General features: G+C 55.5%; 3 protein-coding genes across 9 annotated transcripts in view; 2 read left to right on the top strand and 1 right to left on the bottom strand.

Moving 5' to 3' along the window:
• Window positions 1-226: 226 nt before the first annotated feature.
• On the top strand, window positions 227-11,870 carry ANKRD35 (ankyrin repeat domain 35). Its single transcript, XM_039217860.1, is given in 14 exon segments — window positions 227-279; window positions 281-445; window positions 1,484-1,572; window positions 1,922-1,986; window positions 2,721-2,778; window positions 2,967-3,037; window positions 3,362-3,468; window positions 4,438-4,625; window positions 5,247-5,284; window positions 5,459-7,420; window positions 9,170-9,259; window positions 9,521-9,586; window positions 10,370-10,480; window positions 11,270-11,870. Coding segments are annotated over 13 exon segments (3,015 nt in total). The 3' UTR covers window positions 10,433-10,480; window positions 11,270-11,870.
• A 2,870-nt stretch (window positions 11,871-14,740) lies between these two features.
• PIAS3 (protein inhibitor of activated STAT 3) lies at window positions 14,741-23,795 on the top strand. 2 transcript variants are annotated; one of them, XM_039217879.1, is made up of 14 exons: window positions 14,741-14,896; window positions 17,482-17,899; window positions 18,048-18,132; window positions 18,345-18,395; window positions 18,638-18,728; window positions 19,238-19,372; window positions 19,591-19,696; window positions 20,284-20,357; window positions 20,489-20,649; window positions 21,746-21,879; window positions 21,960-22,128; window positions 22,301-22,434; window positions 22,618-22,655; window positions 23,229-23,795. In XM_039217879.1, exons 2-14 carry the CDS (start codon window positions 17,485-17,487, stop codon window positions 23,493-23,495), a joined length of 1,860 nt encoding a protein of 619 aa, XP_039073810.1. In that variant the 5' UTR covers window positions 14,741-14,896; window positions 17,482-17,484; the 3' UTR covers window positions 23,496-23,795. The 2 variants fall into 2 exon arrangements, with proteins under 2 accessions (XP_039073810.1, XP_039073809.1); XM_039217878.1 differs by lacking the exon at window positions 14,741-14,896 and adding an exon at window positions 15,511-15,607.
• The window catches only part of NUDT17 (nudix hydrolase 17), a 5,232-nt gene continuing 1,373 nt past the window's right edge, over window positions 22,030-25,888 (bottom strand). Inside the window, exons 5-8 of one of the 6 annotated variants that reach the window (XM_039217881.1) lie at window positions 25,628-25,726; window positions 25,279-25,478; window positions 24,693-24,857; window positions 22,030-22,115 (exon numbers count right to left, since the gene is read on the bottom strand). In XM_039217881.1, the coding sequence (XP_039073812.1) occupies window positions 22,112-22,115; window positions 24,693-24,857; window positions 25,279-25,478; window positions 25,628-25,726 (468 nt within the window). In that variant the 3' untranslated portion in view covers window positions 22,030-22,111. Of the gene's footprint in view, window positions 22,116-24,688; window positions 24,858-24,877; window positions 24,969-25,278; window positions 25,479-25,627; window positions 25,727-25,888 lie in introns of those variants that run through there. The other 5 variants (XM_039217880.1, XM_039217883.1, XM_039217882.1 and 2 more) reach the window with 5 other exon arrangements.

Raw genomic sequence — 25,888 nt, 5'->3', positions numbered from 1 at the left:
AAAGGGGAAGGAGTCATGGCGAGGGTCGCTCTGAGCTTGCGCCCCTCACAGCAATAATCACACATGAGGGTTAAAAAAAAAAAAAAAAGGCATCTGAAATACTCTGCATTCAGCGCCCGAACATGACTGTAAATCTCGTGGTCTAAGTACCCTTCAGTCCGGGGCTGGCAGCAGTGATTCAGTGAAGGATAGGAGTGACTTGAGGAATGTTGGGAGGAGCTCAGGGATGTCCCTTTTCCCTTACCCGACACCCTTCCTCCCTTTTTCCACTCCAACCCCACCCCGTGTTCGCACAATGTGTGGCCCGCGACCAGGTAGAGAGATGGAACCGCCGCGATCAGAAGCTGCTGGAGGCCGTGCAGCGGGGGGACGTGGGACGCGTGGCGGCGCTGGCCTCGAGGAAGTCGGCCCGACCCACCAAGCTGAACTCGAGCGGCCAGTCCTCGTGAGTCCCCTCTCCCAAGCACCCGCCTTGATGTGTCTTAAAACCCCAAGTCTTTGAAAGTCTTAAACCCCAAGATAAGGTAGGACCAGCAAATGCCTAAAACCCCAGAGCCCCCTTTAGAAAAAATATTTTTTTTACATTTATTTACTTTTGAGAGACAGAGTGAGACAGAGCATGAGCAGAGGAGGGACAGAGAGAGAAGGAGACACGGAATCCGAAGCAGGCTCCAGGCTCTGAGCATTCAGCACAGAGCCTGATGCGGGGCTCGAACTCACGAACTGTGAGACCATGCCCTGAGCCAAAGTCAGAGCTTAACCGACTGAGCCACCCAGGCGCCCCCAGAGACCATTTTGTCTTAATCATCAAGCATGTCAATCAGCGTTTGCCACCATCCAGGGCTGCACGTGGCGAGGGGAGAAGCCATCGTCCCTGAGTCCAGTCTCACGACCCAGATTGACAAAACTGGCAACAAAACAAAACAAAGCCCAGACAGGAAGCACGTGAAACAGACAGAAATGGGGCACAGACGCTAAATACAGCGTTTATTTATTGCATGGGTAGGAGGGAGCACAAGCTTGAGGGATTAGGAACCCAGTGGTAGCCGTGACCGACACATGGCTCGGCAGAGTGGGAGGGGCAAGACGGACATCATCCCTGGTCTCTACCCAGGCACACCTTCAAATGCCCAGCCCTCTGCTCTGCTCTGCTCTGACTGCCTTGTTCAGGGACAGCTCCAGTCTGTAGAGGGTCATGCGGTCAGAGCAACGGGCAGTTACGTGCTCCCTGGACACCCCTGTGAAAGTCTGGGTTCCTTGAGACCTGCAGCTCTTCTGTCTCGGCTTCCCAGCCTCCCCTGGCTTCCTGACAGCAAGCCACGTTGGCTTTCGCTCAGAAAGTCAGGCTAGGGGAAACTTCCCCGTCCGCTGCTGTGATTGGCTCTGGGGTGAAGGAACACAGCAGGCGGTGCTTGTAAAGATTCTCGCCTCCCTCATCCCCTGGTCCCTTCATCCTTCTGTCCCTTGGCCCTGACTCTGGCAGGTTTCATCTGGCAGCCGCCAAAGGCCTGACAGAAAGTCTGACTATCCTGCTCGCAAACGGGGCTGACATCAACAGCAAGAACGAGGACGGTGAGTTAGGTCGTGCACTGGGCCACCTTGCTGGCCTCTCCCTTTAGAGAGGCAGCGGTCAACTGCCCAAGGTGCCAACTGCAGTCCCCCGCGCCCTCCTCACCGCTCCTGGCTGGCATCCTTCCCTCTCTGCAGACCCCTCTCTGCCAACCCTCCTCTGGGTTTACCTCACCCCTACTCCTACCTCCACCACGGGCACTCGGGGAACAGGAATTTCTGGCCCCGTGGGGCTGAGGGCTTCTCTCTGTAATCTCCCTCTGATTATCTGTGCGTCTCTTGCCTTCCCTCCCTGTGAGTCATCGGCTTGCATGGGGCCACCCACCCTCTGTCCCCCCCTTTCTCTCCCCAGGAAGCACCGCTCTGCACTTGGCCACCATCTCCTGTCAGCCACAATGTGTCAAAGTCCTGCTGCAGGTAAGAGCAGCCTCTTGATACTACTCGATACTACTCGTGCAAAGGGAGGAAGGGGGCCTAGAATCTTCTAACGTCTTATAGTCACAAGCGACATTTGGCCAAATGGACCCCTCTCATCCCCAGTAAGAGAGCTGGTAATCATGTATTCATTCATTTGCAAACATTTACGTAAGGCCCACTATGTGTGGGCACCATGCACACCCACACAGAGGCGAACTGCTGAGTGGCTGGGCAGGTGGACGGAGGACACAGGTGTCCCAGTTAATCCCCAAAGCTGCTATCCGTTTTTAAGGAGCCTGTAGCCTAGGCGCTTGAGGACAAATATGAAATGACACATAGACCATCTAGAAACTGGTCTCCCAAAGGCACAGTTCAACAGGCCACGGGGCACATGGCTCCTCCGCTTTTTTTCTCTCTGGCCCTTTCCAAGTTTCCCCCTTATGATCCCGAAGTCCCAGCCATGGACTCGGGTGTCATTTTCTCTGACATGCTCATTTGTCTATAACCTAATTTTTCTTGGGCCTTAGGTTTAAGACCTGGGTCTGAAATTCAACACTGCCTGTCATCCGCAAGGGGTGGATGGGGCTTGCCTAGTAGTTGGCCAGGGCCACGGTCCTCCTTTCCCTCCCTGTGGGACTATGGGAGTTGGTGATCCCCATAGATGGTGGGGGTGTGTGTGTGAGAAGGGTGGCACGGCCATGCCCCACACTGCTCTCCTTTGTGGCTGTTTGCAGCACGGTGCCAATGAAGATGCCGTGGATGCCGAGAATCGCAGTCCGCTGCACTGGGCAGGTGTGCGTTGAGGGACCGGTGGGACACAGGGCTCAGGGACCGTGGGTGGAAAGGGAGGGAGCCCAACGTTTGGGGGGCAGGGCAGGCCGGTGCTGCCTGCTGACATGGTTGAAGACAATATCGGGTCACAGTCTGACTAGATGTCCGTCTGCTTCTCCTTAACCCAACCACCCCTCAACACCCCCCAGCCTCCTCTGGCTGTGCCTCAAGTGTTCTCCTGCTGTGTGACCACGAAGCCTTCCTGAACGTCCCAGACAATGTGAGTGTCTGCCGGGCAGTGACCTTCACAGGGAGGCTGATGCTCTTTTTCTCTCTCTGTCTCTCTCTGAGCTTGACTGGCTAAGCTCCGTGACCAGGGCTGTACACACCTCCTCTTCCTTCTCACTCTGCTCCTCCTCGTCTTCTTCATGGAGGGTTTAGGCCTTATGTCCTGGAGGGGCTTCCAATCCTTCAGAAAGGGGTACTTAGGCCCTGGGTCTGGGCTTTTTTCAGGAGCAGAGTTGGGAGAGGGCTGTTGATAGAATTGTCAGGCCCTCCAGCTCCCCCAGGCCCCTCATGAACTTCCTTCCCACAATCTGTGCAGGACGGACGTACACCCCTGATGATTGCATCTCTGGGTGGCCACGCGGCTATCTGCTCACAGCTCCTGCAGAGAGGTGCCCAAGTTAATGTCACAGACAAGGATACCAAGTGAGTCTTCCCCATCCCCCCATACCCAGTGCAGACATTGACAGTCTAGGAAGGAGCACCTGGGCAATGTGTGTGTGTATGTGTGCGTGTATTGGGGAAGAAGGAAGACTAGTCTCTGTTTTCTTGGGAACCTTCTTCCTTCTGAGCAACTGTTCAGAAAAGCTTGCTGCTTTGCTGTTTTCCCCTTGGGGAGTTGAGAAGGTTTTTGCGAGACTTTCCTATTTTTTTTTGTTGTTTTTTTTAATATTTTATTTATTTTTAGGAGAGAGAGAGAGACACAGCGTGAGCAGGGGAGGGTCAGAGAGAGAGGGAGTCATAGACTGAAACAGGCTCCAGGCTCTGAGCTGGCAGTCAGCACAGAGCCCGACGTGGGGCTCGAACCCACGAACCGCGAGATCATGACCTAAGCGAAAGTCGGACGCTTAACCGACTAAGCCACCCAGGCGCCCCTATATTTTCTTTTAAAATGTATTTATTGCATCTTATCCTATGCATCTTTTTATATGGTTATAATTAGAGCATAAGTCATGATTTTAATGCTTGTTTAATATTCATTGGGTTCCCATGCAATGCTTTTGTAGTGAATTTCTTAGTGGCTTCTGCTTTATATTCAACAAGTAGAACATAAATATAATCTACTTTATAGTTAGATAAATCTTAAGATCTTAAAATTATTTTTTACCATTCCTAACTATGGCATTCCTTCTAAATACAATTTTTCTAATAGACTTTCCATTTNCCCCCCCCCCCCCGCCGGCTTTCTGATGCTGCGGTTCCAAGGAACGGCATTTGGAATGTTCTGGTCTGGTCTAATGCTTGGTCAATGGCTGGTGCCAGCCTGCGGTTCTCCTCCCCACACTGAGGGAGATCTGACTCGGTGAGCAGAATTTCTGGAACCAGAATTTCTGGAATCATTTTCCCTGGGCTCCCCGGGGGGAAAGCGTATGCCCAGGTTTGTCCCACCCACAGGTCAGCTCTGATCCTGGCATGTGAGAAAGGCAGCGCTGAGGTGGCCGAACTGCTCCTGAGCCATGGAGCAGACGCAGGGGCAGTGGACAGCCAGGGGCACGACGCTCTGCATTACGCTCTGCACACAGAAGACAGGGAGCTGTGGAGGCTGCTTCGGCAGGCCCTGCAACGGCAGGGGCGGCAGGGAGGTAAGGCGGATTCCCTTCTGGAAGCTTCTTAGAATGCCGTTCTCATGAATGAATCCCTCTATTGTCACCAACTAGTTGCGTGTTCATTTACTTATTGCTGCTACTGTGAAACGACCCAAATTCCCAAAAGCATGGTCACAGAATTCCTTCATGCAGCCTTGTGTCTCTCGCCGAAGGCACTTCTGCCTGGTGCTACTGCTACCGTCTGTGGGTACAATCGTATATCCGTTTGTGTGATTTGGTGGTCAGTCTCCATCTCCCCCATGGGCCTGGAAAACCCTCAGATGACAGGCCACTGGCTGTTTTGCTCACCATTGAGGTCCTGGTGCCTATGACGGGGCCTGACCCAGTGTCTAATAAATAAGCGAGCAAACAAAATGAATGAGCTGGCCCATCCCGTGATAGGGATCCCAAGGTGCTAGATAGTTAGGGACCCTTTCAACACGCAGGGGGGTGGGGTCCCGGCACCATGAAGCCACGTGTGGGAAGGGTTATTAAATCTGGGGATGGTTCCTCTCAGAAAAAGTCTGAAGATAAAGCATGGGCTAGAAGACGTGGGCTAGAAGTGTGGGCTTTCTCCACTCTCATTTCCCGACCCCCCCCCTGCTGTTTTTGGTATAGGTCAGGGGCTTGTTCAACATCCAGATCATGCCTCCCAGGTAAGACCCTAAGTGCCTTTGGCTTCTGAGCCCCCCTCCCCCCACAGGGCTCTCCCACTGGGATATCTCCAAGGGAGTGATCGTGGGGGCATCAGGACAGTCTAAGAGAAGAAAGGCCGTCCTGGGGCCCGGCTAGCTGCCCAACTTTCCTTCACTATTCCTTTTCCCGTGTAGGCCCCTCCATCTGACCCTCCCGTGGGTTCTCCACCCAAGAGCCCATGGAGAGCGGAGCCCGAGGAAGAGGAGGAGGAAGATCCAGGCTCGGAGGAGTGGAGATGGAAGTATGAGGAGGAGCAGAGGAAGGTTTCTCAGTTGGAACGGGAGCTGGTGCGAAAGACAGAAGAGAGTGAGGCTCAGGCTGCGGCCTACCTGGGCCTGGAGAACGGGGTTCGAGAGCAGGTGCGGGAGCTGGGGCTCCTCCTGTCCCAACAGCCTGGAGCGCCAGGAGGGCAGGGCTCTAGTCTGCGGCCTGGAGGGGACGGCATGGAGCGGGGCTGTCCCTTGGGGCTGCTGGCTGAGCGCGTTCAGGAGCTGAAGCAGCAGCAGCAGGCCGCAGCCAACCCACTGTCAGCTTCTAAGAAGGCCGAGGATTCAGCCTCGGGGGAGGTCCAGTATGAAGCCGGCGGAGGGGCTCAACCAGAAGAACGGGGCCCCCTCCAGAGCCCAAGGTCCAAGACCACTGGGAAAGCCACAGGACAGCAGCTGGCCCCCAGTGGTGGACAGGCCCTCGGCCCTGATCCTACCGACCAGCCACGTGCGGGCCAGCAAGAGAGGCCGCAGGCCCCAGGGGCTCACCCGCCGGGCACCATCGATGTGAACCAGCTCCTGCTACAGTTGAGGGAGGAGCTGGCTGAGGTGTGGCGAGACAAGGACGCTGCCCGAGGGGCTCTGTCAAGACCGGTCCTGGAGGGGGCTCTGGGGACACCCCGGGCCGAGGCCGCGGCGGCCGCCTGGGAGAAGATGGAGGCCAGGCTGGAGCAGGTGCTGGTGAGGCTGGATCGCGCAAAGGCCGGCCTGCCGGTGAAGCCCGAGGCCCCCGCCCAGGAGCCCAGAGGGGGAGCCCCGCAGGCGGCCACCCCCGAAGAGAACGAAGCCGGGCAGCAAAGAGCTCCTGGGGCCCGGGGAGAACCTCTAGGGGCCTCCGGAAGGGGACAGGTGCCGGGAGGAGGTCTGGCCAAGGGGCAGCTGGAGAAGGAGGTGGCAGCGCTGAGGCTGAGCAATAGTAACCTGCTGGGGGAGCTGGGGGAGCTGGGGCAAGAGAGGCAGCGGCTGCAGGGGGAGCTGCAGGCCCTGAGCCGGCGGCTCCAGCGGGATTTCGTCCCCAAGCCGGAGGCGCAGGACCAGCTGCAGCAGTTGCGGCGGAGCGTGGGGCTGCTGACGGACGAACTGGCCATGGAGAAGGAGGCCACCGAGAAGCTGCGGCAGCGCCTGGCCTCCCAGAGCAGCGGCCTCCGGGGGCTGTGGGACTACCTGCCGCCCGAGCTGGTGGGCGAGGGCGGTGCGGGCCGCACGGCGGCCGAGCCCCTGGAGGAGCTGCGGGCCTGCATCGGCGCCCTGGCCGCCGGGCACCGCGAGGCCCAGGCCGCGCTGGCTCGGCTGGAGGAGGAAAACCGGCGGCTGCGCGGGGCCCCCGGCCCCCACGGGCAGCCAGGCGCCTTCTCCCACGCCCCCGTCTCCCCCGAGGTGGCCGCTCTGGAGCAGGACCTGGGGAAGCTGGAGGAAGAGCTGCGGGCCGTCCAGGCCACGATGAGCGGCAAGAGCCAGGAGATCGGGACGCTGAAGAAGCTGCTGTACCAGGCGACCGAGGAGGTGGCCGAGCTGCGGGCCCGCGAGGCCGCCAGCCTGCGGCAGCACGAGAAGACGCGGGGCTCGCTGGTGGCCCAGGCGCAGGCGTGGGGCCAGGAGCTGAAGGCCGTGCTGGAGAAGTACAACGCGGCGTGCCGGGACCTGGGCCGGCTGCGCGAGGCCGCGGCCGACGAGCGGCGGCGCGGCGCGGAGCTGGCGGCGCGGGCCGCGGAGCAGGAGCGCCAGGCCGCCGCCGCGTGCGAGCGCTCGCAGCAGTTCGAGAAGACGGCCCAGGTGCTCAGAGACAAGGTGGAGCACCTCATCGGGGCCTGCCGGGACAAGGAGGCCAAGGTGAGCGCGCCAGGCAGTCCGTCCGGGAAGGCTCCGGTGCGGCTTTGCGGGCCCGAGGCGGCCTCTGCCGAGTCAGTCTCACGCCCCCGGAACCGAACGCTCCGTCGTTTGCAAGGACCACGCGGCGTTCTCCGGGCGCTCGGGGATCCGGGGTCGAGACTGGAGGTGAAGTTAAGGTATAAATAGCAGAGAGGTGGGGGCTTAGTCGGGGTTCAGAAGCAGGGCGGCCAGAGCTGCGCCCCCCCCACCCCCAACTCCCGGCCTACTGCAGTTTATTAGCACTTCAACCGTGGATACCTGTATCAGCCCAGGGAGAGGCCTGCGGATGTGGTGGGTTGCTGTGGTTTTGCTAGGGTTCCGAGGAGGTGACTCAGGGGCTGATGGGTTTAGAATAGTAGACTAGGGGCACCTGGGTGCCTCAGTCGTTATGCGTCAGAGTTCGGCTCAGGTCATGATCTCACAGCTAGTGAGTTCCAGGCCCCGCCCCCGTCGGGCTCTGCGCTGACAGCTCGGAGCCTGGAGCCTGCTTTGGATTCTGTGTCTCCCTCTCTCTCTGCCCCCAACCCCCCCGACTCTTGCTTGCGCTCGCTCTCTCTCTCTCGGAAATAAACATTAAAAATAGAAAAGAAGGACAGAGAGAGGGAGAGAAAAGGAAAAGGAGTGAAAAAAAAAACACTCTGAACAAACATTAAAAAAGAGAGAGAAAGAAAGAAAAGAAAGTAGACTAGCCTGTAGCTCCTCCCTCTCCCCTTCCCGCTTGGGGCGGGGCTAATTAAAGAAAGGAGGGATTTTGTGTTGGTATTGAAGGAGAAGATGAATGTAGACAAAAGTGCGAAATAGTGGAGTCTGACATTGAATTTCAGCTTCAAAACTTACTGCTTGATCTTGGATGAGTTATCTAAACTTCTAAGTCTCTTATCTAGGCCTCCTCTATAATCTCGTCTATGAGGACAATAATAGGGTTGTCCTGAGGATTACATCAATACGATATTATATTTAGAACACGCAAAACAATTTTTTGGTAAGTGATAAGTATTCAAACAAAAGTTGGCTGTTTTTTACTTATTTATTGATTTTGGGGAGCACGCAAGCAGGGGAGGGGCAGAGAGAGAGGGGAGGAGCAGAGAGAGGGGGATAGAAGATCCAAAGCAGGCTCTGCGCTGACAGGCTGACAGCAGAGAGCCCAATGTGGGGCTCGAACTCACAAATTGTGAAATGATGACCTGAGCCAAAGTTGGACACTCAACTGATGGAGCCCCAGCTGCCCCTTAAAAGTTAGCTTTTTTTATTGTCCCTACTACCACCGTTTCTATTAGGCGGGTTATCATTAACTGAGTGTGTTCCTCAGCCTCACAAACCACAAAAACAAAAGTCACTTCTGTTTCCCTCACTGGTCAGCAGTCACAGGTAGGTCAGGATTCAGCACAGAGTTAAGAGCACTGACCATGAGTTCAGAGAGATCTTGGTTCGAATCATTATTTCATTACCTGCTAGCTGTATGATTGTGACAAATGACTTAACTCAGTCTCCTTACCTACAAAATGTGAATAATAATACTTCCCTTAGAGAAGTATTTTGTTCTTCCGGGGACAGAAGAGCTGTTTTGTGTACGAATTGAGACAATGTGTGTCAAAGTTTCGGGCACATGTTCCATACCCAATGAAAGGCAGCTGACCTTGACCCTGGATGGTATCAGGGTGGGAAGTGATTTGGGCCTCCTCCGTTCCCTTTCTTTCCTTTTGGCCTCAGATCAAGGAATTGTTGAAGAAGCTGGAGCAACTGTCAGAGGAGGTCTTGGCAGTGCGGGGGGAGAACGCTCGCCTTGCCCTGCAGCTGCAGGTGTGTTTGGACCCTCAGGGAAATGGCCGCTGCTGGAGCAGAGGGTGGCCCGTGGCAGGGATGTATGAGTGAGGAAGATTCTGGGATTTGCAGGCAGTGGGCCAGGCTGGGCTGGTGGTGGGCCGAAGGGGACTCTGTGGGACAGCTGGCCACTTCCTTCTGTTGTTCCTCATGCTGTGGTGGTGGTGGTGGGGGAGGGTCATGTCCAGGTGGGTGTGCCTTAGGGTGGCTGGATAATCTCTCACTGGTGCTCACTCCCAGGATTCCCAGAAGAACCAGGAAGAGATCATCTCTGCCTATAGGAAGCACCTGCTAAATGCTGCTCAGGTGAGCATGGGAGGGAGTACGGACAGAGAGCTGGGCCGGGGGCTTGGGGGTATTGCGTTTGCCTGTCGTTTCCTGGAAAGTTGGACTTTATTTTTATTTATTTTTTTATTAATGTTTATTTATTTGGTGCAGAGAGAGAGAGAATCCCAAGCAGGCTCCACACCCCAAGCAGGCTCCACGTTCAGTGCGGAGCCCGCCGCAGGGCTGGATCTCATGAACCTGAGATCATGACCTGAGCCGATATCAGGGGTCAGCCGCTTAGCCACCTGAGCCACCCAGGTGCCCCAGAAAGCTGAACTTCAGATGTTTCAGTGTCGGGTCTCTGGGTCTCATTAGGTAGATCAAAAATGTTTGTATGTGAATGTGAGGGGGAGAGGCGGTTGCCTTTCCTTGTCAATTCCCTGATCCACTGTAAGCCCTTTTCCTGCCCCTTAGTTTCCCTCAGTTTCCTCAGTTTCCTCCTGAACCAAATGATCCCTCACCAAGGAAAAGAGGTGGGTGGCTTGCTCGTCTATTAGGAAAAATAACAGCTACAAAGGATCGGACATGTGTTGTGCTCTGCTTCATAATCATGGTTTTTAACCCTCGCAGGAGTCCCAGGAAGTAGATATCATTATCTTCCTTGTGAAGACTAGGAACTAGCTGTAGAGAGGTCACACACTGTAAACCAGGGGACCTAGTTAGTAGAACAGCATTCCGCTGTACCACACAACAATCCCTTATCTGTCTCTCCCCATTTTCTGTTTTTTTCATCTCCTTTTCTTCCCTTCCTGCCACTTGCAGGGTTACATGCAGCAAGATGTGTATGATATCCTACTGCGGATCCTCAGCACACGGGAGGGGTGAGGCAGCTGCTGCCCGGAGGGGTGTGTGATGTCCCCCAATTTCTCCCTGGTGAGTTGTGGGTCAGGGGTGATGGGGGAAGGAGCCTGGAGAAAGGATTTGTGAAAAGAGGCTTCCAGATGGGAAATGGAGTCTCCTTTGGCCCCATGTGGTGATGGCTGACATTGGGGAGCCTGTGGGGTGTAGAGCATTTGAAGCAAGGTCAGTTGAGAAGACAATCTGGGGAATCACTGGGTGGAAGCAGGGAGCAAGTAGACTGAAGGGGACCGACGTGGGATGGGGCCTGAGGAGACTTGCTGAGTGGCTCTCCTCAGGCCCAGCCTAGAAATACCAGTGACAGGTGGCCGTGATGGCAGGGTGGCAAGGAGTCATTTGCTAAGGTGGGACTCTGTGAACCCCAGAATCTCTCCTTCACTTGCACATCATTCATTCAGAGGGTAGTCACCCTCCCAGCTCTTCTTGCTGCCCTTGTGCATGTGGCCATCTTCTCTGGCCCAGGTAGATGACAGACCCTTTAGCATCTTGGCATGGGTGGGAGGAGGCTGAGGAGATGGCAGTGTGTACATTTCACTCCTGAAATGTCAGCATGGATGAGGCCAGAGGAGACGCACCAAGTCCAGTGCTATGGAAAATAAAGTAGGAGGCTGTCTGGTGTTGGGTGTCCCTGTTTTCTCTGTTCAAAGGAGAGTGGGGGAAGAGACACTTTTTTTTTTTTTAAATCACCAATGGCCCCCAAAGTTAGCAGCTTTCAAACTTCGATTATGATCCATGGTAAGAAATAACACTGCATCGTGGCGCATCTACGTGAAATAGTATTTACCCTTACTATTTTCCTTCTAGGCTATTCTCTGCTATGACTCTCTACTGGAAAAAAATATTGCTCCAAATGCATCCGCCAATGGGTCAAGGCCCCCAATTTGAAAAACAGCACTCTGTGAAAATGGAGGTCGACGCTCTTTCTCTTTCTCAAATCTGTCTCTCATCTCTTCTTCTCTATCTTGTGATTCCTGCATCCGCTATATTTTTTTTTAAGGAGGAGAGATTGAGAGACCTGGATTTTTTTCCTTCAAGATGTAGACTCTAAAATATTTGATGGGGTGTCAAACCAGGCATCTGGAGCTGAGGCACAGGGGCTCACACGGTCCATGTTCTTTGCCCAGGTACAAAGAGGGGTGAAAAGTCTGATTCCGGGGAAAGGGATACACAGAGCTGACTTCTTCCCTCCAGTTCCGTTCTCCGATTGAAAAAAAATGTATCTGTCTTGGCCACTTCCCATGGGTCTCCTCCCCTTCCTGTCCCTCCACCAGCCAGACTGCTAGGTGTGAGAGAGGCAGCAAGTTCCTCATGGATCTGGAACTGCGGTGTGGATCCTTCCTTGGTCCTTCTGCAGGCCAGCCCCCTGCTGGGTTATGCTGGGTGGGAGGCCACTGTTTGGCAGTAAACAGCCTGACTGGGTTGAGGGGAGGGTGGGGAGGGAGTGCTGTGAAGACAGGGGGGTGCTGCTGGGCCTGGCTCCAGGGTTTGGACCAGAAGAGAGCAGCGGGGTGTGGATCGTGTGCTAGAGAGGATGAAGGTCAGCTTTGGGATTTGTGTGCCGGGCACAGGACTGCTTTCGGGCAGGAAGGATGGAGACCGGAGGGGTTGGTGGAGAAGGAGAGGGTACCGCTGCCAGAGGAAGAGCATGTGAAAGATTCGAGTCATTTCCATGAAGGGGAACAGAACCTTTCTTTCCCTTCCTGTGGTTACCAAAGAACATCGAAGGACTGTTACAGTCCTTATCATTTATGGAGTGTGGGGTGGGAAGAATGAAGAAACTGTTGAGAGAGAGGGGTCCAGGCAGGGGAGATGATTTGTCCAAGTTTAAGTAGGAGTCAGGAAGTAGCTTCAGTAACAGAAGCTGATCCCAGGATGGCTGAGTTATGGGAATGGTCAGTGATGTTAATGCTAACACAGGATGGAATGTTCCCCAGCCCCTGGTCTTCCCAGTGTCCTTCTGAACAATCCCATAAACCCTTACCCCAACAGCTCCAAGCTCCCAAATTTTCCTTGATTTCATAAATAAACCTTTCTGTCCCAAAGTAATTCTAGTCCTAATTTTGCCCTCATCCCCCCTCGGCTGTCTGCTGAATGAGACTTAGGTAGGGACTTCGTAATCCTGTTTTTGCTCTCCGCCTTGTTCTTCAGGCTTCAGATTTAGGAGTATATGGGTGAGAGGAGATGGAGCTTGGTTGCCACGATGGGGTCAGACTATGGCTTTGAATGCCTTCAATCCGGAACTTGGTCCTGATTCAGGGTCTCCCCCCTTTGTCTGATAACATTAAATCATTAAAGTGATATTGAACGAGTCTGCTATGGGCCAGGCTCAGACGAGAGAGTGAACATCTCAGAAAAGGTTCTTGTCCTTACAGAGCTGGCTTCCTGGTTCTTACTTTTCAGTTTTCCTGTAGGGATGCTGGAACTTACAACCTCCAATTAACTATTAAAGATGATCCCTTCTTTAGGAAACCACTAGGATTCAAGGTGTGGTTGACTTCCTTTTTTTCTTTTATATTTTTACTGCTTTAATGAGTTATAATTGCCATTCAGAAAACTACATGTACTTAATGTGTACAATTTGATAAGTTTGACATATGTGTACACCCATACATAACACCCATCACGCAATCAAGATAATGAACATATCACTCCCAAAGAATCCCCCTTCTCTTTTTTTCTTTCTCTCTGAGTCACTGAAAATTCTAGACGATACAAACTAGTCCATAGTAACTTTTTAAAAAAAGTTTATTTATTTTGAGAGAGAGAGAGAGAGAGTGTGTGTGTGTGTGTGTGTGTGTGAGCATGCGCAAGAGGGACAGGGACAGAAAGAGAATCCCAAACAGGCTTGGTGCTGTCAGTGCAGAGCTCAACGCAGGGCTTGAACTCACAAACCATGAGATCATGACCTGAGCCGAAGTCGATGCTAAACAGACTGAGCCACCCAGGCGTCCCCATAGTAACTTTTGATCTATGTGACTGAACAGAGCAAAAAAATGAGCTTAGGGACTGACAAAGACTCAAGTGTTGTAAGGGGCAGTTGGACTTTAGAACCGAGTACTTGAGCTTGAGTTTACCTTGAGGTCTTACCTTGCTGGCAGCAAACAGCAGGGAAAGAACCTGAGTGTCAGGAGAGGGTGCACATCTTCCCCAGGGACAGAATCTACAACGTAGTTGGCAATGGTCCAATTCAACAGGTACCTCCAGATACTGATAGGCTGGTACTTTCATTCTTGTGGCTTGGGTGGGGTCTCACAGGAATTATTATACTGAAGATTTAATCTAAATGAGAGGGTTAGTTATATTATTTGTTAAAGCACTATTTTATGCCAAATAGAGGTGTTTTTTGTTGTTTGTTTTAGAGAGAGAGCAAGTGCCAGTAGGGCAGAGGGGCAGAGAGAGAATCCTAAGCAGGCTCCACGCTGAGCTGACCGTGAGTCTCTGTCCCACCACCCTGGGATCATGACCCCAGCCCACATCAGGAGTCTGACTCATCTGACTGAGCCAAGCTGGCGGCCCTTGCCAATTACAGGTTTACCTGTCTTGCAGCAGCTGCTAGACTGAGCTCCTGAAAGGCTTTTCATGTCCTCAGCCCTAAACAGTCTCTGAACAGCATTCAAATGTTTGTTGAACAAATGACATTATTGCTTCAGCCCCAGCCAACTAACTGTAAAATGCTATGGATTTTCCCAGTACGTAGTTTGGGTAAACGGCCCGAAAATTGAGTGATTAGCTTGGTTGAGAATAGGATCTCTGGAAGGTCAGAGGCTTTGAAGAAGAGTAAGTAGTTTAGAGAGAGGCAGAGAGACGACTCATTCGGGTAAGAAAACCTCCCCCCCTGTTTATCTTTAGCTACACCAAGGGCGTGGGGGCTCTGGTGACACTCTGTGTATTCCGGGTAGGGGGTAAGGGACCCCAGGTAGGGTCAGGGCTCAGGTACACTTTGGATTCTAGTAGCTCAGGCTTTCCCAGGGAGAAGAGTCTCATTCCAAATAGGAACCTCTTTAAGCGGGCCGATCCCGGGCCCCCCGGGTCTTCTTTGCAGCACGACTCCACCCCGGTGCACACCAGCGCAAGGGGTCAGAGCGACAGTGAGAAGGAGGAGATGGGAGCAGGTCTTACCTACCGAACCACTCGCTAGAGGAGTCAATCTCTCGGCGCCCGGCTGGGAGTCCCGCCCCCTCCCGCCCCAGACTCCGCCCCCTCCCTCAGTCTCGGCAGCTCTGGCGGGCTCACTCCGGAGGGGGCGGCCCGAGCCCCAGCGCTGGGCCGGGCGGAGCTCCCGTCCGGGCGGGGCTGCGGCGGCAGCGTCCAGCTGCCGGACCGACCTCCAGCCTCGTAGACCGCGGGAGCGGCGTGGGCTCCCCTCCCCCCACCTCCCCTGCCCACCCGCCGAGCTTCCCGAGCCCCTCCCCGCTCCCTGCAACGGTGCTGGTAAGTCCCGCTCATCGCACCAAACTTTTTTTGCTGCCGAGTTGGAGTCCTACGGCGGAACCACTAGCAACACTGTAGTGGGTTGGTGGCGGGGTGGGGGTAGGGGCGAAGGATTGAGTATAGCCGTCTTGAAACGAACTGTTCACAACTCCATAGCTTCTCTGGAAGGGATCGGATCTCACCCATTCCCCGAGTTGGCAGAACTCTTGACTTGAGCCCGCTAAACTTGTGGAGTGGGAGATGGGTATTCCCTCCAACTTCGCCACCCCTCCCCCATTTCTCGGAGCTTCAGCAGTTCTCGACACTTTCCCTCCATATTTCAAGTGTCTCTGGCTCCCTAAAAGCTCATCCCCTCCCAACTCTGGCGTGGCAAAGCCGCCTCCCCCAGGCACTTCGGGTTCCGCCCCCTCTTCGGCCCCCCCCCGGGGACCCCGCGATCTTTCGGGCTACTCTCCCTCAGGTCTTGCACCGGGGCCAGAGACGTGCAGGGGCTGGGTCCGGCCGCGGAGGGAGGGGCCGAGCCTGCGGCCTGTCCGGAGCCGGGCGGGCGGGGCCGGGAAGGGGAGGTGTAGGGGGCCGGACGGGGCGGAGCAGGCGGCATTTGCGGCCGGCGCCGGGGTGGAGAGTTGTGCGCCGGTCCCTGGGCCTGAGCTCGGGCTCGGGCTCCGGCGCCTGCGATGTCTCAAGATGGCGGAGCTGGGCGAATTAAAGGTACCGGCCCCCTCCCCCATCCCCATCTGGACTGAGCCCGGCGGAACGCAGAGTCAGGGAGGCAGCCGAGACTGGGTGCTGAGGGCTCGGGAGGGGGCTGGAGACGTGGCGGCGACCGGCAGCCGGGGGTGGGAGAGAAGCGGCTGTGGGCGAGGACCGGGCTGCGGCGGGGCTCCGGGGGCGGGGCCGCGGGGCAGATGTAGGGGTGGGGCCGAGGGGAATTGCAGCTGTGGGGGGCCGGGGCTCAGGGGGCGGGGACGCGGGGTAGAAGTCGGGTTTGGTAGTAGGGGCCGAGGTGGAAGGAGGGCCAGGGGGGAAAGCTGCTGTAGAGGCTCAGGGGGCGAGTCGATCGAGGCCAAGAGATGCGACAGTAGGGGGCAGATGTGGGGATGGGCCCGGGGGGGCAGGTGTACGGGAGGATGGAGGCTTCGGGGCTGCTCCCGGGTTCCGAGCCTGGGGAAGCACCAGTAGGCGGCTGAGATCTAGGGGGCGGGGCTGTGCGGACGGCTAGATCGAGGGGTGGGGCCGAAGCATCCTGGAGGCTGAGTCCGCGGTGCTGCCTTGGTGAATCGGTATCTTGGGGCAGAGACCGGAGTCGTGGAGTGTGAAACTATGGGGTAGAAAGGGGGAGGTTTTGGACAAAGCTAATGGAGAACTAAAAACGGGACAGAGGAAATACGGGTGGGGAGAAAGGTAGAAGAACAAGTTTTTCATCACATTCCTCAAAAGGGGTCCAAAGCCCTAAAACCCCCTGGGAGGGAGAGAATTGGGGAGGGCTAGCAAGGCCTCCCCATGCCAAGGTCTTCCAGGGATTCACAGCAGGGTGTCCTTTAAGGTGTTCTTTTCGTGTTCTCCTACTGCCACACAGCCTTGAGGGTAACCGTATCGTAGGACAGGTCACAGAACCTTACAAAACCATTGGGTTTATCCCCCTGCCTCCTGGCTTTGTTCTGCCCTTTTGAAATGGAGCCATACTCCTTGGGGGGCTTGCGGTCTAGTGCCCTGGGCCCAGCTGCCTTTAGGGGAACTTGCGATTCTGCCCTGTCCTCTTCCACCACTCTGGAGGGGGAGGACCACTTGTGTTCTCTACGTAGGAGAGAAACAGGATATTAGTTCCTGGCAGATGTTGTGAGCAGGTAATCCAGGAGGTAGCCTGGACGCAGCGATTTACCATTAAGCCCTTCACCCCAAGATTTTGTCATCTACCTCCTTGAAAAATAGGACTGAGGGAGGGGTGCTTATGTAAATGATGCTAAGGAAGGATTTGGGGGAATTGCAGGCATTGAACCCTGACCTGGAAACGCTGGCCACAAAAGCTTCAGGGGCTTGGGGGAAATAGCCGAGGCGGATTGAGGTGTTGGGAGGGGTGTGCCGTGGGGCATAATCCTCTAGCCGCCTGCCCCCTTTCTTCCCTGTGGGGCTGTCTGGCCTGAATCCCCTTCTCCCCCTCCTTCTCCCTGTCTCCTCGCCTCTTCCCAGGAAGCTTGGATGGGTCTGAGATTCTGAGAAAGAGCAGGAACTGAGATAAGCAGCTTAAAGGAGCATCTAGGCTCAAGGCAGGGATGGGGAGAGGAGGCCATAGTGGATTCAGAGAGGCGTTTCTGTGGATGGCGTGCCCCCGCCCCACCTGCCGTCTTATGGGTGTAGGGAGATAGGGCCACTCTCCCGCTCTGGGGGCCTGGTGGTAAGGTTGACCTGAGGGTGGCTGAAATGGGACTGAGATGTCCCTTGGGCCAGGTTGGCTGTCTGGCCATAACTCACTGGCTGCGGAACATCTTTCTGGTGAGCGCAGAGGGCAGAAGGAGGCATCACCTCCTGGGTAGCTTGGCCCTGGCGTCCTTGGCAGGATTCTCAAGTGTCTGTGTTCCCCACAGCACATGGTGATGAGCTTCCGGGTGTCTGAGCTTCAGGTGCTGCTCGGCTTTGCTGGCCGCAACAAGAGTGGACGGAAGCACGAGCTTCTGGCCAAGGCCCTGCACCTGCTCAAGTCCAGCTGCGCCCCCAGCGTCCAGATGAAGATCAAAGAGCTCTATCGCCGACGCTTCCCCCGCAAGACCTTGGGGCCCTCTGATCTCTCCCTGCTCTCTCTGCCCCCCGGCACCCCTCCTGTCGGCTCCCCTGGTCCTCTGGCTCCCATTCCGCCGGCCCTCTTGGCCCCTGGCCCCCTGCTGGGCCCCAAGCGGGAAGTAGACCTGCATCCACCTCTGCCCCAGCCTGTGCACCCTGATGTCACCATGAAGCCATTACCCTTCTATGAAGTCTACGGGGAGCTCATCCGGCCCACCACCCTTGGTACGGCTCTGTCTTCCTCCTCCCTCCATGCCTCTTGCCCAAGCCTTTCTTAGCCTTTAGTCCTGTGGGATGGGCAGCCTGGGACAGGGGCCGCTTCCGTGTCTGCCGGCGCATGGGCTTGGGAATAACTGCCCCTCTGTGTCCTCAGCGTCCACTTCCAGCCAGCGGTTTGAAGAGGCGCACTTTACCTTTGCCCTCACGCCCCAGCAAGTGCAGCAGATTCTCACCTCCAGGTAGATGTCTCCCAGCATCCTGGGCTGTTACCCCTGACTTTCTTCTCTCCTGTCCTGTTCTCCTGCCCATCCGTGCTCCTGCACCTGCTTTGTCTCTCATTCTCCGGTGTGTCTCTTCTCTATCCCCTGGACACTTAACTTTCTGTGTCTCTGTTCAGCCCTGCCTTCCGGGGGCCACCTCCTGACATGTCCCCCTCTCCTTCTTGTCTTAGAGAGGTTCTGCCAGGAGCCAAATGTGACTATACTATCCAGGTGCAGCTAAGGTGAGGTGATCCTCCCCCCTCTCTCCCTGCCGGGCTCCCGTTGGGGGTGTGAATGAAATAAGGGTATGATAGATCCTGCTAGGAGATAGCCCTGCTCTGTCATGTCCATTCGACCCTGGGCCTCTTGTTGGATACTGAGGGCTACAGATATCTGTGACTGTCTGAGGTCTGCGGCCTTTCTGCCAGCTGCAACTCAAGAAACCACCTCCCCCACCGCCTCCTCTTCTCTCATCTCTTACCAGGTTCTGTCTCTGTGAGACCAGCTGCCCCCAGGAAGATTACTTCCCCCCCAACCTCTTCGTCAAGGTCAATGGGAAACTGTGCCCCCTGCCGGTAAATGCTCTTCCCTTCTTCTGGCAGTAACCTCTTCCCTGTTTCAGTTCTGCAATGTTTGCTACAAACCTATTATGAAAGAGACATGCCTAGCACGGTGCCTGGTACATAGTAGGTACTCAGTTTGCTGATCGATCAGTATAATCTGGAGGATGCTGAGATGGGGCCGATGCACAGCGTTCTGTCAGAACTCGGAGGAGGGATGTTCATTCAACCCAAAGGTTCAGAGAACACTGCTCTGAAGTGATGACCTCCAAGCTGAGATTTGGGAGAAATGGGGTGTCCCTTTTCTTTCTGATCAGGAACTCCGTGAGTGAATAAGCCAGTGAATAAGCTCTCCTTCCTCCCTAGGAATAACAACCCCCCTAGCCCTAGATAGCACTCTAGTTTTGGGAGTCGCTGAATGGGCCCCCTTCTCCTTGGTCACTGAGTGCGCTGGCCTTCCCTCTGGGAAGTGAGTAAGTGACCTGAGAGACCAGATGTCTCGAGCCCCTCCCTCCCTTCCGCAGGGTTACCTTCCCCCTACCAAGAATGGGGCTGAGCCCAAGAGGCCCAGCCGCCCCATCAACATCACGCCCCTGGCTCGACTCTCGGCCACCGTTCCCAACACCATCGTGGTCAATTGGTCCTCCGAGTTTGGACGGGTGAGCAGGGCTGGGGCAGGCGGCCTGCAGAAGCCGGCGGGGCGTGAGGGGGAGTCATCCGGTGTCCCGGGTTGGGGAAACACCTTCCTCTTTATGGGTCTTTCTGCCTTAACCTGCCGTCTCTGGCCCTCATGGGACGAGGGGCTGGGCTGTGGGTGGCAGTGGTGTTGGCAGTGTGCAGAGCAGATGCTAACTGCCTCCCTCCTGCCTCCAAGTAGAACTACTCGTTGTCTGTGTACCTGGTGAGGCAGCTGACTGCAGGGACCCTTCTACAGAAACTCCGAGCAAAGGGCATCCGGAACCCAGATCACTCTCGGGCACTGAGTGAGTAGCGTCGCGCCCCTCTTCCCACTTTGATTTGGAGTCTTCCAGATCCAAAGTCTTCCTGGTTCTCCAGCCTTTATCGTCAAACCCGTACCCCTCCGGTGACCATGGACCCCACCTCTCGCATGAACCCTCGCCCCTGCCCTGTCCCCTTACCCATCTCCGTGGCGGAGAAGTCCGACTACTCCCAGGCTCTGAGTGACGCCTGTTATACAACTGGTTTGTGCCTCCCAGACCCGGCCTCTAGCCCTGCTGGAATATGGCGACCTGAGAGTGGGAAGAGTCCAAGGATCATCTCATCTAACCCTCTCTTGATGCTTCTGTTCCCTCTAAGTCATCTGTGCCAAAGTGTCACCTAGCTGTCTTTAAGCATCTTCGGGGATGGGGAAATCTCTCCCTGATACCCAGCCTTCATGTGATCTCCCACTGGCCTCCAGAGACTGCCCCCATGTGGCATCCCACTGGTCCCCAAAGGCAGTCTGCCCAGCTGCCTCTCAGCCAGAGCTATCTGCTTCTGGCTTCGCCACCCCTGGGGCTTCATCTCCGGCTTTGCTGACCCCGTGGCTCTGGCCTCATTTTTGTTGCAGTCAAGGAGAAATTGACCGCCGATCCGGACAGTGAGGTGGCCACTACAAGTCTCCGGGTGTCCCTCATGTGCCCGGTGGGTACAAGGGAGACGAGAAGGGAGGATGGTTGGGTTGAACTGTGGACCCAGATGAGGGCTCCTAGGGCTACTGGAGCGAGGCTCCCCGGGATGCAGGGACCGTGACCAGAGCGCTTGTCTCCTCTCAGCTAGGGAAGATGCGCCTGACTGTCCCTTGTCGTGCTGTCACCTGCGCCCACCTGCAGAGTTTCGATGCTGCCCTTTATCTACAGATGAATGAGAAGAAGCCAACATGGACATGTCCTGTGTGCGACAAAAAGGCTCCTTATGAATCTCTCATCATTGATGGGTAGGGCCGCTGTGCATTCTGCTCCCTTTTATGTTCGACATCCACTAGGTACCCTCCCACCTACAGATCAGACGCTTCCTTTCCTCCATGAAGCCCAGTTCTTAACCTATCCATCCCTTCATACATATAAATATAATTTATCCTTTTTATAATGTACAGTTGACCCTTGAACAGCACAGGCCCACTTAGACATGGATTTTTTTCAGTACAGTCCAGTAAATATCAATGGTATTTTCTCTTCTTGATGATTTTAATATTTTGTCTAGCTTGCTGTGTTGTAAGAATACAGTAGGTGATACACGTAACATGCAAAGTAAAGTGTTGGTTGATTGTTGATGTTACTGGTGAGACTTCTGGTCAACTGTGGGCTATTGGTAGTTAAGCTTTTGGGGAGGCAAAAGATGTCCATGGATTTTTGATGGTGTGTGAGGTCAGTGCTTTTACCTCCCGTGTTGTTCAGGGTCAACTGTGTATATTTCCAACACTGAGGATCTACCACATGAGGCATCACGTTGAGTGCATTGCATGCCTCGTCTCACTGAGTGCTCATAATTAACCCTGGGAGATGGATCTTGTCCTTCCAGGTGAGGAGGCTGAGGCCTAGAGAGATTATCTTGGTCAAAGTTACCATTGTCAAGAAGTGGCAGAGTCCACATATTGAACGGTTACAGCCATTAACAACTACTTGACCTCTCACTGAGTGTGGCACAGGTGTTCTTTTGAGTGTCTGGATGTGCCGATCTAGCTAGTCCTAACCCCCTTCCCGAGCCTAAATGATGGGCTTCATCCCAGTGCCCTCCTTGAGATGATTTATGAGCTGCTTTATCTCTGCTCCTTTGTCTTTTCACAAGGACTACATGAAATAACGTGCTTAGGATGTATTTTTTTGGGAAACGTAGCATTTAAAGTTTGCAAAGCTCTTTTACATACTTTATTTGATTCGGACAACTCCTGAGAGGTGAGTAGGGGTGAATACTGTCCCCGTTTCACGGATGGGGAAACTGACGTTTGGGAAGGTGAGGCCCGGAAACTCGTTGGCTGCTGTTCCCAGCCATCTCCCAGCCTCACAAATGCCCGTATCCCCCCCTTCCCCCAGCTTATTCATGGAGATACTTAATTCCTGTTCGGATTGTGATGAGATACAGTTCATGGAAGACGGATCTTGGTGCCCAATGAAACCCAAGAAGGAGGCATCTGAGGTTTGCCCCCCGCCAGGGTATGGGCTGGATGGTGAGTGACCCCCTGTCCCCCAGCCGAACTGAGTCTTGGATGGCCTCTTCTCTGAGACACAGTCCTCTTACCACCCACAGGCCTCCAGTACAGCCCAGTCCAAGATGGCAGCCCAGCAGAGAATAAGAAGAAGGTTGAAGTTATTGACCTGACGATAGAGAGCTCATCAGACGAGGAGGACCTGCCCCCGACCAAAAAGCACTGTCCTGTCACCTCAGCTGCCATTCCGACTCTACCTGGAAGCAAAGGGTATGAGGAAATAGGCTGAGGCTGCAGCAGAAGGGGCGGAGGAGGAGGAGGAGGTCAGAAATGCTTTCTGATCCCTGGACAAAGCCTGGGACAGAGAGGGGGCTGAGGAGGCTGAGCTGGGCGAGGGCGTCTGTGGTTCGCCGGCTGCCCAGCTCCTCCTCTCTCCTCACAGAGTCCTGACTTCGGGTCACCAGCCATCTTCGGTGCTACGGAGCCCTGCTGTGGGCACGCTGGGTGGGGACTTCCTGTCCAGTCTCCCGCTGCATGAGTACCCACCTGCTTTCCCTCTGGGGGCCGATATCCAAGGTAGGACACCGGTCGGGAGGTGGGCTCTACCCTGCCACCCTGCCCTGATGGCAGATTGGAACCCCTGATCCTTTTCAGAGCCTTCCGGCTGTGTTGCAAAGGGCTACAGTCCAAGGGCTTTTTGTTTTGGGGCCATGAAGGGGTCAGACAGGAGGTTGATTTTTATCTTTCTTTTCCTACCAGGTTTAGACTTATTTTCTTTCCTTCAGACTGAGAGTCAGGTAAGTGGTCCCTTCTCTCATGAAGATCAAAGATCCCTGAACTCCCTTTCTAGGCACTGATGGGCCCCCTCCCTGTCATTTCCCCCTGGGATCGAAATCTGCGTCTCTGTGAGGGTCGGTGGGAGCTGGGGGGTTGAGGGGGGTGCAGGCGGGCACTTTATTTGCCTCCTAGGCCCCAGTGGTGCTTCCGCAGAGCCTCCCCTATGTCTTCTTCATTCCCTTGTCACTGTTCCGTCTCCAGAGTTTTTAGAATCATGACCCTGACCGCTCACCCCTCGGCCCCCCACCCCCATGTGCAGTTGAGAGGCATGCCTGCCCCAGCCGGACATTCCACACATTTCAGACGCCCACAAGGCCAAGAACCTAGCGGGCTGGAGGCGCTGTCTCAAGGCAGGGAAGGGGGTAGGGGGTGGGGAAGCAGGGCAAAGAAAGAGTGTCTCTCCGGCTTCCCAGAGGCTACCTTGGGATCCGGAGGGCTTGAGTTCTCCCCGGCTGTTTCTGAGATGAGCGATGGGGAGGCCGGGTGAAGTCTGGAGAAAAAAATCTTAAAACTGTGCCCTTGATTCCTCCCAGCACTATGGTCCCTCCGTCATCACCTCGCTAGACGAACAGGATGCCCTTGGCCACTTCTTCCAGTACCGAGGGACCCCTTCCCACTTCCTGGGCCCACTCGCCCCCACATTGGGGAGCTCTCACCGCAGCACCACTCCAGCACCCCCTCCTGGCCGCGTCAGTAGCATTGTGGCCCCTGGGGGGGCCTTGAGGGAGGGGCATGGAGGGCCCCTGTCCTCAGGTCCCTCTTTGACTGGATGCCGGTCAGACATCATTTCCCTGGACTGAGTCCCTTGGGTTATGGAAACTTCACTGAGCAAGTATGCTGTGGGGTCCAGACCCCTGGCCACCCCAGCCCCTCCGGGGGGCCTTGGCCAAAGGCCAGAAAGACCTTCATGGATACCTGGTTTGGGCCTTCTCTCTGCCTGACGAGGCCAGCACCCAAAGGGTTAATATTTAACCTCTTTTTAAGGACTTCTGGGTTCTATTTTTGGAAATGTTCTTTAGATGGCTGGCACATTCCTTTGGGTATGTTAACCTAGGCAGGGGGAGGCACGTGCGATGGGGGGGTAAGCTGGGGGAAGGGCTGAATCCACTAGAGCCTGGGGGGTGGGGGGATGGGCAGGGGCCTTTCTCTTGTCCCCCAGATGCCCTCTCTTCCCCCCCAGATGCCCTCTCTTCCCCAAACCGATGGTTCTGTTCCTTCCCCTCATCTGTTGTCTCTTCACGTCCGTTCCGTTCTCTTTGGCCAAACACACAGGTGGAGAAGCTAAGACAGGCCGACACGCTGACAGAGAACTCTATTTTGGGTTGCAGATTTTTTTTTTTTTGTACATAAACAAGAAAAACCAAAATACTCCAAAGATGACTTCCCTTGCCTCCTACTTCCCAGTATGACTGCAGAGGAGCTAAGGCCTCAGCTCTGAACCCCTAGGGCTGGGGAGCAGGGCCTGGCCTACCGCCTAGGTCTCTCTCTATTTATATATTTAAGTTCACAACGTTGCGTATGCTGACCGACCAGCTTGGGGCCTGAGCTTCTCAAGGCCCGTGGCCCCGTGCTGAGGTCTGGCTAATCCTGCACCTTTTCGGGGAGGTGGGGGGACCTTTCCGCTCTCCCCAGCCTCCTTTTTCAGGCTCCTCTGGGGCCTGGGACCTATGTTGTAATTTTACTTTTTATCCCCAAAGTTGTAGCAAAGTTCTCACCCACAATAAAGGTCGTTCTGTGAATGTCTTGGAGGTGGGCTGGGGAGGGAGTTCTGCACCTCGCTTTCCAGATCCCTGGTTGGAGGGAGAGGGGGCCCCGGCTCCATTCTTGCTTGCAGGCCCTGGGTCTGCTTTCGCGCGCGCGCGCGCGCGTGTGTGTGTGTGTGTGTGTGTGTGTGTGTAGGGGGGGACCCCCACTGAGCATTTCCAGGAGCAGCTCTTCCCTTTCCTCCCTCGCGGAGACTTCAGCCCAACACCGTGGAGCTGAAGCCAAGTCTTTACCTGCCCAGATGTCGCAGCCAGAGCCTGAGGGCAAACTTGGTCCCCGTGCTGACCCTCTCGTTGCCTTCCTCTGTGGTGGGGGCTGCGGTCGGGGTCGTCCGCAGCAGCGTGGATGTGGGCAAGGCCAGAGGTCGAACTCTTCCATCCTCCCCGAGTTCCACTGTACTGCACAGTGACAGCTCCTGTCTGGGCTGTGCCTTGTGGCTTAGCCCATTTCACTGAAGCCTCCCGGCCAGAGCAGGAGAGGACTGGCTGGGTGTGCAGGCCGATGTCGACCTCATTTTACAGAAAGGAACAGGTTCAAGGTGGGGGGGGGAGAGTTCAATGACTTGCCCCTTTGGGAGAGTGGGAGTCAAACCCAGGTGGTCAGTGCCAGCCAGTCGGAGCAGTAACCTTTGGACTTGGAGGACAGTGTCTTTGATCTCATGTGCTCTCTTCATTATCAGCTGACCAGCCTTCTCCCTAAATCTCCCCTCACCCCGCAGAATTCCCCCACAGAATTCCCTCCCGAGATGGGGAGAGAGGTGGAACTTCTCAGTGAGTGTGTGTTGGTTATTTGGAGGGTCAGGCGGAAGCCCTCACTTACGGGATGGAGCGGGGTAGCTCCCGGGGGAGATGTCTGGGTGCCTCTGTCCCATCCTCTGTGGCAGCTACGACAGCTGCTATATCTGGTCCCAGCCACATAAAGGCGCTCACTTCACTTGGGTTTGGTTGGATCCGGGCCTGGAGCCAAACATGTGGATCTCTCAGCCATGGTCTCTCTCGGGGCCTGTTCTTGACCGCAGCCTACCCACAGGTGGAATGGAGAGAGACTTGGGGCAGGGGCAGCAGGGGCTATCGGATTTCTTGGTTATCTGTGACCCCCCCCCTTAGTCACAGAACCAGGCTGCGTGGGCCCCCTGAGCCCCGTTTTCTTCCTGCACTGCTGGCCCTACCTGGAGCTGCTGCTGTGACTCCTGGGAGACCACGAGGAGATAGAGAACGATGTGATGGTATTTGGGAAGCCCCCAGCTCAGCCTGGGAGGGTAGGCAGACTAAGAAGAATACAGCAAAAGTGAGAACTTCTGGTCTCTTCTTGAGACTGTAAGCATAGCTGAGGAAGTGGAGGGAAGAGGCGGTGCAGGGGGGACACGGGTGGAGCCGGTGGATTTGGGGACTCCAAACCCCCCCCCCCCCCCCCCCCCCCCCCCCCCCCC

The sequence above is a fragment of the Hyaena hyaena genome, unplaced genomic scaffold (assembly GCF_003009895.1).
Source record: "Hyaena hyaena isolate Hyena2069 unplaced genomic scaffold, ASM300989v1 scaffold_725, whole genome shotgun sequence".
Lineage (NCBI taxonomy): Eukaryota > Metazoa > Chordata > Mammalia > Carnivora > Hyaenidae > Hyaena > Hyaena hyaena.
This window is presented reverse-complemented; position numbering and strand designations above follow the sequence as displayed.

What these genes read in the sequence shown, in the direction of transcription:
- PIAS3 (XM_039217878.1), top strand. Translation starts at nt 15,584, where the DNA reads ATGGCGGAGCTGGGCGAATTAAAG. An exon ending in GGTCCTCCGAGTTTGGACGG is followed by an intron (nt 19,373 to 19,590) that starts GTGAGCAGGGCT and finishes GCCTCCAAGTAG; the next exon opens with AACTACTCGTTGTCTGTGTA. An exon ending in AGATCACTCTCGGGCACTGA is followed by an intron (nt 19,697 to 20,283) that starts GTGAGTAGCGTC and finishes TTTTTGTTGCAG; the next exon opens with TCAAGGAGAAATTGACCGCC.